This window comes from Lagenorhynchus albirostris, chromosome 5 (assembly GCF_949774975.1).
Source record: "Lagenorhynchus albirostris chromosome 5, mLagAlb1.1, whole genome shotgun sequence".
NCBI classification, from domain to species: domain Eukaryota; kingdom Metazoa; phylum Chordata; class Mammalia; order Artiodactyla; family Delphinidae; genus Lagenorhynchus; species Lagenorhynchus albirostris.
The window spans coordinates 79,253,638-79,269,045 of NC_083099.1; the positions used below are offsets into that span (position 1 = coordinate 79,253,638).

At 43.1% G+C, this 15,408-nt stretch overlaps 1 protein-coding gene across 3 annotated transcripts in view; it reads left to right on the forward strand.

Annotated features, from left to right (window-relative positions):
• HGD (homogentisate 1,2-dioxygenase) overlaps positions 1–13,823 on the forward strand; it is a 45,391-nt gene extending 31,568 nt beyond the window's left edge. For 2 of the 3 annotated variants that reach the window (XM_060150511.1, XM_060150513.1), the window contains 5 exons: positions 904–1,028; positions 3,193–3,297; positions 5,600–5,726; positions 10,419–10,600; positions 13,473–13,823. In XM_060150511.1, coding sequence (XP_060006494.1) covers positions 904–1,028; positions 3,193–3,297; positions 5,600–5,726; positions 10,419–10,600; positions 13,473–13,622 — 689 coding nt within the window. In that variant the 3' untranslated portion in view covers positions 13,623–13,823. The remainder of the gene's footprint in view (positions 1–903; positions 1,029–3,192; positions 3,298–5,599; positions 5,727–10,418; positions 10,601–13,472) is intronic. The other variant, XM_060150512.1, reaches the window with a different exon arrangement.
• Positions 13,824–15,408: the final 1,585 nt, after the last annotated feature.

Consider the following 15,408-nt stretch of genomic DNA (forward strand, 5'->3'; position numbering starts at 1 on the left):
ATCCAAATAGTCAGAGGAAGGTGAGAGGCAGCAGAGAGGCAGTGGAGCCATGGTGGGCCATCTGTTATCCTGCTCTCCACCCGCTCTTCCCACTTTGCTCTGGCTTCCTGCTGCTCCAGAGCCAGCAGAGCCTCCGGGTTCCATGGAACACGTACCCTCTGGAAAATATATATAATTTACTAACCAGCTGGGGACATTTTTTCTTTTAAACCCCAGGAGCTGGAAATGATAAAACACTCCCCAGGTCTCTCCACTCAGAGTTAAATTATGTTTCTGCACTTACGTTTTTCATTTTTGGTCTTTTGATTTATTTTTTTCTCTCTGGAGGGAACACTCACAAAGCAAAGGTAAGCAGGCAAGTCCCAAATACTGTCTCCCTCAGTGACAGACAGATTGTCAGGCTGCAGAGCAATTTTTCAGGCTTGGGTTGATTCTGAGTTCTGTCTGAGGAGCAGAGGCACGCCTGGGGCTACAGTATGTAACCTTTCTCAAGGACTGTAGATGAGTTCTAGAGTCATCAGGGTTTTCTTGGAAAAAAAGATCTAGTATGCTATCATATCTTCCCTTTCCTCTTTTCTAGTTTCTCCCTCTCCTCCCCTTCCCTCCCCTGTAGTGATGAGATAATGCATGTAAAATGTTTATAAACCATATTCACTCTACAACTTTAGGACATAATGCTGGTGATGATGATGATGCTATTTTCATGATTTTTTTCTGACCAAATTCCTTAGGTCCTCCTTAAAAGGCACCAGACTGGGATTCCAATGAGCCTTTGAACAATGAAAGCAAATTGTGGAGTAGCTTTTGACGTGGAAGAAAGCCCTTTCTCTTTGTGCAACAGTGGGCATCTTTCCTATGTGATTTCAGAAGTGTCTAAAAGACTTTTGGGTCATTATGTTCTAGGAGCCAATGGCTTGGCCAATCCTCGTGATTTCTTGATACCTGTTGCCTGGTACGAAGATCACCAAGTGCCAGGTGGTTACACTGTGATTAATAAATACCAGGGCAAGATGTTTGCTGCCAAACAGGTAAAGTAAGCGGGTTTGTAGGCAGGGGAAGGAATGAATAGTTATTAAGCACCTTCTGATTGCCAAGGCTAGTATTAAGTATTTACATATATTATTTCATCTTTACCACATCACTAAGATACTACAAATAAGGTGCTACTTGCCTTACTTGTAGTCATGAAAACAGGCCAGGTGGTGATAACTTACCAAATGTCACAGTAAATGACAGAATCAGCATTCAAACCCATATCTTTCTGACTCCAAAGGGCATGCTCTTTCTATTTATCAAGCAATAAAAACCCCGCAATATCTAGGTCTCTATAAATGTTGGGGAAGCATAATATACAGGCAGGGCAATATGTTCTGAAAAGGAAAATGAGTTAATAGCAGTTCATCTAAGACATATTCAACAATGGTCACCATATTTTCAAATACAAGCAACAATTGATAGAAAACAAGCAGAACTCAGTTAGTTTGACTTCATTTATAGCACCAGCCTGGTAAACTCAGGAGATAAGCAAAGGCATAGATAATAATAAAAATAACAATATATAATCTGTAATATAATACATTATTACTTCATATACTGGATATATAATATAGTAAAATAAAGTAACCATACAGTAAAAATAATCCAAAGATCTCTTCTGTTTACCATTATTCATTTGCTTTATTTTTGCCCATTTAACTTATTGCTTATATTTTGCTAAGGCACATTATTTTCTTTGGACAGCATCTAGAAGGTATGCTAACCAGCAGAGACCAACGCCAACTAGTTTGGCGTTTAAAATTAACTCTTGAGGGTTCATTGTCACACTCATTGACACATAGTCACCCTCCTATTCTCTGGATCAGGATTTCCTAAAATGTGGTTCAGAGACCACTTGCATCAGAAATTCTCAGGAAAGCTTGTTTAAAATGCAGGTGCTGAGCTACTACTCCAGCCTGGCAAAGATGATGACCTCTGGGGATGCAGTGTGGAAATCACATTCATTTTTTTTTCCTGTGCTATACAGTAGGCACTCACCAGCCATCTACTTCGTACATAGTAGTGTACATACGTCAATCCCAATCTTCCAGTCCGTCCCACCCCCCACCCCTTGGTGTCCATATGTTTGTTCTCTACCTCTGTGTCTCTATTTCTGCTTTGCAAATAGGTTCATCTGTACCATTGTTCTAAATTTCACATATATGTGTTAATATATGACTTTTTTTCCTCTTTCCGACTTACTTCACTCTGTATGATAGTCTCTAGGTCCATCCACGTCTCTGCAAATGGCGATAAAGAAGATGTGGTACATATATACAATGGAATACTACTCAGCCATAAAAAGGAACGAAATTGTGCCATTCATGTTCATTTTTAAATGACTATTCCCTGTATTATATTTGACATATATTTGATAGAAGATCACTATGCTAGAGGTAGCCAGCAGCTCCATGGGTTTCCACTTTCCAAATGGACTCTGTGTGGGTTATTCTCTGTGTGAGCCCCCACTGATCCATTCTCCCATCTCTGCCATGATCTGTGCCCTGGGAGGCTGACCTACATGGACTGTATCACCTGGACTCCCTAGCCTAACTACCTTCCTATAACAGAACACTGATCCTCTCTTACCCCAGGGCAGACCCAAGAAGCATCACCTTAGGATTGCTCTGAAATCTCAAGTCCCTGGGGCTGGAACTCTTAGAGACCTTCTAGCCTTCCTGCACTCACCAACCCAGGCTCTGAATATACTAGAATCCCCTCTGGGCAGCAGTTAGCTGGAGAGCAGTCACAGCCAAGTGCCTACCCTCAGCACTGGGAAACCCAGACGGTGGCCCAGATTGTCAAAGAATTGCTGGCATCCACAGATTCTCACAATTGTGTTAAAATTGTTGAAAAGGCACTGCTTGGAGCATGTGCTGTGCTTGTGCTGCACATGTGATCAGAAGCAGCTGCAGCTTATGAACTGGAAGACTAGGGTTAGCGGCATAGCAAGGACAGTTTGAGAGAATGTGAAGCAACCACAAGATGATTCAGGGTGATATTTTTCCCAAAGATGGTATTATTAAATGATGAGAACAGAATCACATCAAAAAAGAGACAATAATGCCAAGTACAAACTGAGGAATCATAGCTACAAAAGCATTACAAGCTAAAATCACCCTTTCCTGCCTTTTTGTTGTTGTTGTTGTTAATCAGGATGTCTCCCCGTTCAATGTTGTGGCCTGGCATGGGAATTATACGCCCTACAAGTACAACTTGGAGAACTTCATGGTCATCAACTCGGTGGCCTTTGACCACGCAGTAAGTCTGGCCCATGGAGGGGCCCCAGGGAGAGGACACCCGTAGGTGGGAGGGGTCCACAGTAGACCCCTGACATTCACAGATTTAACACTACCAGTGTCACCCTTGGAAGCCCGAGATTTAGTCATTTGTCACTGTGCTGACAGGAATTTGAATCATCTGCTGCAAGGCTTCAGTGAAGGAGTAAATAACATAGCTAGAGGGCGATCCAGGCTAAAAGCTCAGCACTCACCCTGCAGTACAGCTCAGCTCTCTACAGAGTATTCACAGGAACTCTCCTACATGGCTAAAAACTTGGTTTCTTCCTGGAAAATATATCCCCAAAAGAAAACCAGTGCTAATGTTAGTGATGGAGTGGTGAGGAAGGAACATTTCTGGATTTGGAAAGTTCTCTGTCCTGCTCATAAATACCAAGAGTCTGCTAGCTCTGGCTGCCCACTCCAGTGCCTCCACTCCCGGCTCTTTTTAGCCATGATGGAACAGACAGCCCTCTTCTAAAGTTACTCATAATGTTCAGTGCTTGAATTTAAACCAAAGAAATTCTAGATTATGAACTCGATCATATTTTTCAGTCAATCAGGGGACTACAAATAGGTCCCCAGCCTACAGTGCAGGCCCCCAAGGCCCCACATTCTTGATAAAGTGCTACTTCTGAGATCCTGGGGGAAAGTTCACTTTGCGTAATAGATTAACTTTACCCACAAGCTGGAGGGGTAATTAGAGCAGAAGCAAGAAACCAGAGACAGAAAGATTACTCTGAGCCAGTTCAGCTTACCTCTAGGGGCCCAAAACTACCCTTCTGAAGAGCAGCAACAATTAATAAAATCAAAAGGGAAAAGAAAATGAGGCATCATGCCCAAAGCAGCAAGAAAAAGGATCCTGAGACACTGATAGAGCTTTATTTGAGCTTCGCTACCTTTTAACAGTTTCAGATCATTTCTCATGACAGATGAAGAAGTGTTCATTTTCACAGCATAAAGCGTTTTTTGACTTGCATTTACACATGCCCAATCTCCTCTGTACTGCTGCTATAGTTGTTTTCCCAAAATTCAGACCTGATCATTCTATCACAGCATTAGAAAACCTTTGCAGGTTCCCTGTGGTTTAGGATTAAGTCTGAGCTCTGAAGCATGGTATCTGATGGTCTTTGCCATCTGGCCCTGGGCTCATTTCCCAGTACCACCTCTTGCCCCTCTCCCTTTTGCCAGTGCACTTTGGGCTTTAGCTCTCTTGCCTCAACAAAATCTCTGTGCATTTTGATCTTTCCTGTTTTCTGTGCTTAAAATGCCTTTCTGCCTTTTCCTTCCTTTCCTTCCCTTCCTTCCTTCCTCCTTCCCTCCCTCCTTCCCTCTCTTTTTCTTTCTTTCTCCTTTCATTCTTCAGGTCCTACCTCAAATGTCACCTCCTCTTTGAAGCCTTCCCTGATCCTCTCAGTAGAGATAGGCACTCTGTACCCCCTTGGCTCTCTATTTGTAAAGATAGATTTCCCTTGGCACCTTGCTGTGATTCATTATTCATGCACTTGTTTTATTACTCCTTCAGTCCCCCTCACACACACCCACCACCACCACTAATGATGCTAAAGAGCAAGGAGTAGTGGTCAATCATCTTTGAATCCGAGACCCTCACGTGGCATCTGAAAGCAAACATGATCATTGATTGCTATTAAGTTGAATCTCAGTCTTTCCACCGAAGGAGTCTAAAGTTCTTGATAAATCATAATATTGTCCCCCCACCTATTCCCTTTTCCCCTACACTACCACCACCCAGACGAGTGATGCATTTTAGACCTGAGAGTCAAACAAGGGTAAGAAAGCAATGAGGATACCATCTGGAATCTCTGTGATTCCTCCAAAGAGATGCACATCCTACATCTATACCAACCCTTGGATATTATTTTATTTCTATTTCCACCTTACTCTGAGCACCCCTTCTGCCAAGAGCTCCCTGCAGCACATCCCAGCTCTGGTCACTCTGACCTGAGGTTGGGAGGCATGCACTGCTTGTTGTCAGACCCACAGGGTAGTATTTACATGAAATGAGGGCTCAGCAGGGTGAAAAAGCTGCTCAGAATCTCCTTAGCTGGTGTTAATTCATTTTGCTTCAAGCACAGCAAGAGGGGAAAGTCAGATGAGTGATTACTACACCTCGATGACAAGCCCAGACTTCTTAGCCTGGCCTGTGGTTTGATCAGACATTACAGTTTCACTCAAAAACCCTTCATGCATGGGTGACGTGTGTCATTGTTCAGTCACCTCCCTTTCCTCGTGTCTTCAGGCTTTCCTTGTCCTTTCTTTCACAGGACCCATCCATTTTCACAGTATTGACTGCCAAGTCTGTCCGCCCCGGAGTGGCCATCGCTGATTTTGTCATCTTCCCACCGCGATGGGGAGTTGCTGATAAGACCTTCAGGCCTCCTTATTACCACAGTAAGTCTTTTGCCAAGTTACATTTGAAAACCAAAGAGATGGCAGAGTGGTGAGCATTACCCACGGGGAACGCTGCCAGAGGTGTTTTTGGACGCCCTGTCCTGGCTGGAGTTCAAAGCCTGCCTCCCCAGGCCCAGTGCCGCTCCCCCAGAATTTTAGCTACTTAAACGCCACAACTTGTGTGGGGATGGCAGTGGCGTGTTGACTCTGAGAAGGAAACAACTGTGTAATGCCTACAGCCCAGTTCCTCTGACCCTGAAGAATGGCACAAAGGCTGGTAAAGGATGAAGCAAGATGTTTCTCTACATTTTAGGTATAAAGGGAGGAGGAACCACGGGATGTTGTTGGTTAGTTTGCTGTTTTTGGAAAGTTCATTATCTAAGTCTGGTTCAAGAGCCAATAAAATGTGCCTTCTCCAATAATAATTGGAGGGGTAAAGCAGATTGCAGTCCACACTAGGGGATGGATCCCATTCTGGAAGCAGTTTCTGCAAAGCGGTTGTTGTCTAGAACAGAACTTACCAAATCTATGATTTTTTTCATTTTATTAATACTGTTTTTACTTACTGCGAACACTTATTGACAATTTCCTATGGCTCTAAGGTTCTTTAAAAGTATTAACCCATTCAATCCTCATAACAGTTGTGAAAGGTAGGTAGTATCATTATCTGCCTCCACCCCCGCCACTTTTTTTTTTTTCAGAGATGAAACTGAGCTGTGAAGGATTAAGTCACTTGCTCAAGGCCTCACAGCTAGTTAAGAGGTGGAGTCCGGATTTAATGAAGGCAGTCCGATGCTGGACCAGTCATGGGCACTAGCAGATATGCCTAGCACAGTGCCCAGTGCATGATATGCATCTAATAAATATTTATTTAATAGGTGAATGCATCGCCAAGAATGAATAAGGTACCTCATGGCTGTACTTAATGAAGCTGGCATTTTTAATTGTGCAGTAGCTAACTATAAACCCAACCTAAATGTCAACGCACAATTCTACTTCCTGGAGAGTGCATTTTTGTACATAGAGTTCTGGAAAGACTCTGAGGTGCATGTCAGCTGGAACATTCTAAAAAACAAACCCCTTTCTTTAGTTAACCTCAGGGCTTTCTGTCTCTGAGGCGCCTCTCGATATGTACCCAGGTGGCAGCACTTTAACAGGATACAACAGTGACTAAATGAGCAATTTAGGCATTTGTAGAGGTTGGAGAACAAAGGCCCTCACAATGGAAGAAGGTCACTTCATGGTCAAATGTCAGCATCACCTTTCTCAGGTGAAATCACCTGAAAAGGACACAACTGGTTAACACTTCAAGGACACCAGATACTTTGTGAATAGAGATGTAACAAACTATGTCCTTTCTGAAGAATATCAAGCCCATCACAGGTCCCAACTGTTCTCCTCCTGGAAATTAGTCCCCTAGAGAGCCTGTTGTCAAGGCAAGAGAATTGCTCTGGATTATAGCCTGTACATCACATACTAATCCTTGATGCTTCACTATTTCACATAGTTCTTATATGGAGGCTGCTCTTCGTGCCTGAGGTAGTGGTTTTCAAATTTTAGCATGTGTCAGTGTCACCTGGAGGGCTTGTTAAAACGCAGATTCCTGGGTCCCACCCTCAGAATTTCTGCTTCAGAACGTCCAGGGTAGGACCTGAGAATTTGCATTTGTACCAAGTTCCCTCGTGATGCTGATGCAACTGTTCCAGGAGCCACACTTTAAGAGCATTAGGGGATATGAAAACCACTTAGAATGACTTTTTAAAAAAAAATTTTTCCCTGGGTCCACTCTCAGAGAGTTTAATTAGTTGGTATTGAGGTGGAACCTCAGAATCTGAGTTTTGAACTAGCAAGTCAGGGGATTCTGATGCAGGAGGTCTACAGACCACATGTTGAGAAATGCTGGCCTGGGGCTTGTCTCCCCACCCAGGTTCGCTCCTGTGCTACAGCTGTCAATCCACTGCTTGATTTTAGTTTGTAATTCAGACTGCTGAAACAAATGGCCTCGTGAAATGCCTCTTCTAATTTTTTTTTAAGACTCTCAAATAAATTTGGCCCAGGATAGATAAATCTCAGAGAGGTATGGTTGCCCTGAGTTAGTTGGAAAAACCCCAGAACCCTGAGTTAGAAATTATTTTTACCAGAGATATTAAAAATAATGCTTTAGGGCTTCCCTGGTGGCACAGTGGTTGAGAGTCCGCCTGCTGATGCAGGGGACACGGGTTCGTGCCCCAGTCCAGGAAGATCCCACGTGCCACGGAGCGGCTAGGCCCGTGAGCCATGGCCACTGAGCCTGCGCGTCCGGAGCCTGTGCTCCGCAACGGGAGAGGCCACAACAGTGAGAGGCCCGCGTACCGCAAAAAAAAATAAAAATAAAAATAATAATGCTTTAGCAGTAATCAAAATCTCTGCCACTTTGATGTGACTTTACAGAAGTGGAGAATGATTTCTGTAGAAATATTGCCTCCAGTCATCTTGTTTTTTTTAATAAATTTATTTATTTATTTATTTTTGGCTGCATTGGGTCTTCGTTGCTGCACGCAGGCTTTCTCTAGTTGCGGTACGCAGGCTTTCTCTAGTTGCGGTGAGCAGGGGCTACTTTTCCTTGTGGTGTGTGGGCTTCTCATTGTGGTGGCTTCTCTTGTTGCGGACCATGGGCTCTAGGTGCATGCGCTTCAGTAGTTGCGGCATGCAGGCTCAGCAGTTGTGGCTCGTGGGCTCTAGAGAGCAGGCTCAATAGTTGTGGCACACGGGCTAGTTGCTCCATGGCATGTGAGATCTTCCTGGACCAGGGCTCGAACCCGTGTGCTCTGTGTTGGCAGGTGGATTCTTAACCACTGTGCCACCAGGGAAGCCCACCTCCAGTCATCTTAATGCACCTTAGTCAACTGGATTCAGCATTAATCAAAAAGACAAGGTCTACCTTCCCAGTGTCCTTTGAAATACAGAAAATGATGTAGAAATGTCATCACCAAATCATTGCTACCTAAATTCATATTCAGATCAAAGCTGAATTCTGTCTTGCTCTCTTCCCAAAATTAAGCCATGAAGGTGACCCTGAGGATACATACTAGATCAAGGAGTGTGACAGCATATTTAAGTCATGAACAGAACTGCTTTTAAAATATAGACACTTTATGCTTACCGTTGCTTCTTTTACTCTATTTCTGCTTCATGGAGAAACAAGTAGAGCTATGACCTGGGTCTTACCTTTTCTGCAGGGGCCTGCAGCAGCATTTTGTTTTCTGGGCAAAATGGGTATGGCTGCTCAGTCAGTTCCACAAGTATTTTGGCACTTGGCTATATTCACAAGTAAGGAAGGGGGTGGAGCATTTATCATGTCAAATGTTTGGCTTTGCAAGGGTTGCCAATGCCATATCTCTCTTCTCTGTCTAAGATTTGCACTCTCAGCACTCTCATGGGACAGACTATGACTACGACTATGACTATGAAGAACTTTAAAGAGGCTGTTTCTTACTCATTTCTATCACAGTACTTAGCACAGTGTCCATATATGCTGGATGGATGGAGAGGCAGATGGATAGGGTAGGAAATGGACAGATGAATGGATGGATGGTTAGATAGGTAGATTTTCACCCAGGTGTTATATTTCTTTAATTCTTGCTCTAGATAAAGAGCTTTGTTTCAACAGAAACGTAAGATAGAAAAAGTGGAAACATGGTGATTTTTGTCAAATTTTGTTGATTCTGGAGGCACAACTGGGACCAGTATACTTAACTTATATGAAAGCAAATTTCCATTTAACTTGGGAGAACTTTCTAACACCCAGAGTCTTCATTAATATGATAGGTTCCTTTGTTGAGTAGAGTGCTTCCATTCACAGGAGGCATGCAGGCAGAGCCCAGAAGGTAATCTGTCAGGAATGATATACAGAATATATCTGTTTTGAGTAGAAGTAGGGGTACCTTCCAATATTAAGATTTTCAGATTCTATGAAGAGAATGTCAATGGGAAAAAGAATGAATCTAAGAAGCATTTTAGAGAATGAAAGAATAAGTTGATATTAGATTCAGATATAGAAGATATTTGTTAGAATATACAGTATTTATGGATTAGTTTTTATAGATAACAAGATTTTTTCACACAGATTATTATTTATTCACAGCCTCCAAGTCCAGGGTTCTTTCCATTACATCACATTTCCATCAACACACACACACACACACACACACACACACACACACACACACACACACACACACACACATTCAATTTTCTAATTTGGTAACCAGAAATATAGTGATACCCTGTATGATTGTGAGGCTATTTGGGAAGGGATTCAGATCTGAGAAAGAGGATAATTTTTATATGGGGCTTGTAAGCCTAGATGATGGAGTACATCCCTTCTTTATTATGATTTGCATGTTAACTATTATTAAAATTCTTGTCTGGGCCTTGATTTTCTTTAGATCTAGCATAATTTCATCCAGGCAGTGGAACTGAAGACCTCTGATAATCCACAGGGCCATGGAGTAGAGCTTTGCCTACCAAGAATTCCACCCTAATGAATGTTTTGCAGTTGTTTTCCTGTCTATCTATATTCTTTATTATTTCTATGAAATTTATCAGATTCTCCTATCTTCTTGACATTCTGTGGAAATAATGTTTGAGAGGTCTTGGTGTTTTCGGGCCTTGCCTGAGATAATAAAAATAATACTGTTTCAACCTTCCCAGGGAACTGCATGAGTGAATTCATGGGACTCATCAAAGGTCACTATGAGGCAAAGCAAGGTGGGTTCCTGCCAGGGGGAGGCAGCCTGCACAGCCCAATGACGCCCCATGGGCCTGATGCCGACTGCTTTGAGAAGGCCAGTAAAGCCAAGCTGGCGCCTGAGAGGATTGCTGATGGCACCATGGTAAGCAAGTTAGATGTGAGGCTCTGGTGGCTTCTGGGGTCCCCAACCTTGTTGAGAGGCTATTTTTTATTTTTCCAAAGTCACAAAGAAGGAGTCAGGAGAGGAGAGTGTGTGTCTATGTGTATGTTCCCATGTGTGTATGCACACACCCCAATGTATACACTAGACTCCTGATGTGGTAGGGTAAAAAGAGTTTGTATTGTACTTGGAGTCAGACCTGGGTTCAAATTCTAGCTCTTGGTTCCTGTGTGACCTTGAGTAAATCACTTAACTTCTCTGTGCTTCATTTTCTCCATCTGTAGAATAGGTAGAGCATCCAATCCAGCCAGTGGCTGTGATTTAACCCTGCTGACTGTACAGCACTGTTCAAATATAAGGGGGGATATTTTTAATACTATGTGAGGAGTCTTCCCTTATCTGTATGCAGCCCTCTGTATATATGCTCTGTCTCAGAGTCATCTCCTGCATTTTGAAGTAATCTTCTAGGGCCACAGGAACAGGGGATACAGGATGTCACCTTTAGCTAGTTTCTCAAGCCCAGGAGGGTCAAGGAAACCTTTGCCTGACTACAGTCAGAGATTGTGAGCAGCAGTTCTCAGCTGTTTTCTCATTTTCTTTTGCTCTCCTTTGGCATGGGATGAAACTGATGGGATTTAAAACCTGTTTTGTATTCCTCCTGTGTCACGCTGTAAACACTGAGGCTGAACACGATTGCAGTTAGCTGCGGTACTTGATTTCATTTTATTTTGCATTCTAGTTTATGGACCACAATGAGTAATTTTATGCTAAATCATATGTAAATTTGCTTTAAAGTTTTAAACAAATGCCTTCAGTGCCACCTGACTTTAAAATTGATAGCAGAGACCTGCCTGACTCCATGCCAAGCTTGCAAACTACCTAATCAGAGAGCTTATCTGTCCCTCTGCCCAACGCATTTTACTTGCAGTTCCAACTTGAGGACCATAGTTGATGGAGCTGATCTGCGGGGGCAGGGTGCGAGTCCCATCTGCTGGACCTCAGCTCCATTTCCCCTTGCAAGGGCCTCTGCAGAGTTTCTGTAGAACCCCTTCATCTCTGTGCGAGAGCTCTATGAAATATTGATAATCTTAAGCTATTACCTCTGAAAGTTCCTGGAAGTTCACAGGCTACCCCAGAGTTACCACTTAGTAACCTTCGGTGCCCAACTTGGCTTTGTATAGTGTTACCAGGGAGCAGTGCTTTTGCAACAGTGAGGCACAGGACAGGGCTGTTTCTATGAGGAGCAAGACTTTGGGGAATGTCTAGGGCTTGGAGCTCTAGTGAGAAGGAGCTCTCCTATGGAGGGGAGCCCAGACTACCTGGCAAAGGAGGGTCCAACACTTTACTAGACCTAACTGGGTCTCCCTCACCATTTCCCATTACATAATTTGGATCCAGGCTCATCCATATGCCTTATCCTTATACCACTTTGCAATAAATTAACTTTATGATACTGTCTTCATAGCTCAGCTGGGATGGAGTTTTGTTACTCCAGTCAGACAGCAAGCCTCCTAAGAAGTGGTCAGCAAAGAGACAACAATAATTATGGCCTTAATAATGACTTTTATATCTGAATAGTGCTTTATAACGTGCACAACACCTCCATATGATCTTATTTGGTCCTCATATCAAGCTTGTCAAGGGAAGTCAGGCAGAGACAATCAACTCCATTGTTTTATTTTTTAAATATGTATTTATTTATTAGTTTATGTATTTGTTTGTTTATTTATTTTGGCTGCTTCTGGTCTTAATTGCGGCACATGGGATCTTCGTAGCAGCATGTGGGATCTTTAGTTGCAGCATGCACACTTCTTTAGTAGCAGCATGCAGACTCTTAGCTGTGGCACGCATGCAGGATCTAGTTCCCCGACCAGGGATCAAACCCAGGCCCCCTGCATTGGAAGCGCAGAGTCTTACCCACTGGACTACCAGGGAAGTCCCTCGCCATTGTTTTAGGCAAAAAGAAGTTAATGTATATTAGACACCAGACATTAACATGGGTTCTCTGAGTTGTGGCACAAAGAGAATTTTTATCTTCCTTTTGTCCATGTATATTTTTTAAATTTCCAGCGACATGAGCACATAAGAATTGTAGGGTTTTCTTTTTTTTTTTAAGCCATAGTGAGTCGGAAAATCAGCAACAGGTGAAGCTGGAATGTCTAGGATGCACAGGGCACTTGCATATTCTTTCTGTTACAGATGAAACCTGCCTGAACATAGCAGGACATCCACCATTCAGAACCTTCTGGAACAGGGCTTTTAAAAGTGCTACAGACGTTCCTGCTCCCCTCTTCCCATCTCCTCCTCCTCAGTCTCTCTTTTCCTTCTTTTCCTTTTCCCAGCCTATCTCTTGGTCAGAGTCCTGCAAAAGAAAGGCTCAAATCCCAGCTCTATGATTTCTTACTACTATCACCTTAGACAGTCATTTCCCAGCTCTGAACCTTAGTTTCCTCATCTGCAAAATGGGAAGTATGTTCTCCCTCACATGGACATAGCCACAGTAAAGGCCCCTGAGAAGAATATTCCTAGGGCTCTCCCACCTCTGCCCTTGGATCTAGCAAATTTAGCTCCATGATGCTACAAGGACAATGTGATGCTTACGTGTCCAGTTCCATTTGACAGAATGAAACTTGAGTGTCAGAGAAGTTAAGGATCTTGCACAAGCTACTACCCACTTATAAGTAGTAGGGCCAGAGCCAGAACCCAAGGCTTGAGTTTTTCTCCTCACCGCGCCAGCACACATGATTTATTATTCTAAGAGTCTACCTACTCATATCGTCTCTCTTGACATCTAATCAAATGTGTTTTATTATCCACCTCACTTCTTTCTTGTCCCCATCCTCATTCCCTACAGGCATTTATGTTTGAGTCTTCTCTAAGTATGGCCGTCACCAAGTGGGGGCTGAAGACCTCTAATTGTTTGGATGAGAACTACTACAAGTGCTGGGAACCTCTCAAGAGCCACTTCACCCCCAATTCCAGAAACCCTGCAGGAACTAATTGAGACTGGAGCATTGCTACCATAATTGAGGATGGATTTGTGTGATTTCCTTTAGAATCTCATGCTCTTTGGCAGTACTGGGGGAGGAGGTTGGTTAAAATGAGAACTTTTTCACAGTCAAGGAACTCAAACATTTATAGAGATGTATTTGGAAAGTGCTTTCAGCTTAATTACTCAATAAATACTTGCTGGTGTTCTGTGAAAGTGGCAGTTGGTCATAATCAGGCCTTGATGGGGCAGACCTGTGGTGCCCAGGAATGAAAGTCCATGAGATTGGACCAGGAGATTAGGTTCTCCTGGAGTGAGAAGACAGGCAACAGAACAGAAAGGAATGGGAAGCAGTATTTCTCACTACTTTATTTTATTTATTTATTTTGCGGTACGTGGGGCTCTCACTGTTGTGACCTCTCCCGTTGCTGAGCACAGGCTCCGGATGCGCAGGCTCAGCAGCCATGGCTCACGGGCCCAACCGCTCCACGGCATGTGGGATCTTCCTGGACCGGGGCACGAAACCGTGTCCCCTGCATCAGCAGGCAGACTCTCAACCACTGTGTCACCAGGGAAGCCCTTTCTCACTACTTTAGTTCTGTTGTTTTAACACATTTCCCCCACTTTGTTGCCAAATTTTGCTGCTACCAAATTTTTATTTAACAATGTGTAATGAGAGTCAGCTATGTGTCAGGGCCTAGGAACTAGGGTTGCCAGATAAAATACAACATGCCCAGTTACATCTGAATTTCAGATAAATCACAAATAATTTTTAGTATGTCTTGTGCATTATTTGGATATACTTATACTAAAAAATTATTCGTAGTTTATCTGAAATTCAAATTAAACTGATATGCCTGTATTTTTATTTGCTAAATCTGTCAGCCCTACAAGGTCGTCAAGGAGATAGACATGGTCCTGGCCCTTACAGAGTTTACATTCTAGACAGGGAGACAAAATACACAAACAGTATAATTACAAATTGTGAAACAGGCAAAGAAAAAAACAAATAGGAACTGAGATGGGAATGACAGGTGGGATGGGGAGATCTTTCTTTAGAGAGGAAGGTCTTCATTGAAAAAGTGACATTTAGCCAGACCTAAAGGATAGGAAGGAACAAGTCATTGGAAGAGTAGGGCTGGGCTGGGTTGGGCTGGGGTAAAGGAGCATTACAAGAAAAAGCCTCGTGGGTTCAAGGAACTCAAAGAAGAGTGAATGTGGGGAGCCCAGGAGCAGGCCATTGCAATAGTCAAAGCAAAAGACACCACTGTCCTGGACTAATGAGGTGGCAGCAGGGAGAGAGTGGATAAATCCCTGAAAGCTTTGGGGTAGACCTGAAAGAACTTGTTAGTGGACTGGATGTAAGGTCTGTGGGAAAGAGGAGTTGCAGACAGGGCTGGCACAACTGCTAAGTTTCTGGCAGTGGCATTTCATGATCTCAAACAATAAGGTATCTTTGAGGGTGACAGTAGTTGGTGTGCCTTCCCAATGTTCCTTAATATATTAAGAAATCTTTATTAAAAATAAACCATTGTAAACTAGTAAAGCAGCTAATCCTGTAGAATTTTTTAATTGACCCCTATAGCAGGTTGCCAGTGGCTCACCTCTATCCCATTAACAATCACCATCCTGTGTTGACCAGCTGCTTCCAGTTGCCAGCAGGACAATCACAACATTGACTGAGGCCCAAACCAGAACAAAGTGCTGAGGATTTCTTTTTTAACATCTTTATTGGAGTATAATTGCTTTACAATGTTGTGTTAGTTTCTGCTGTATAAAAAAATGAATCAGCTAGTGCTGA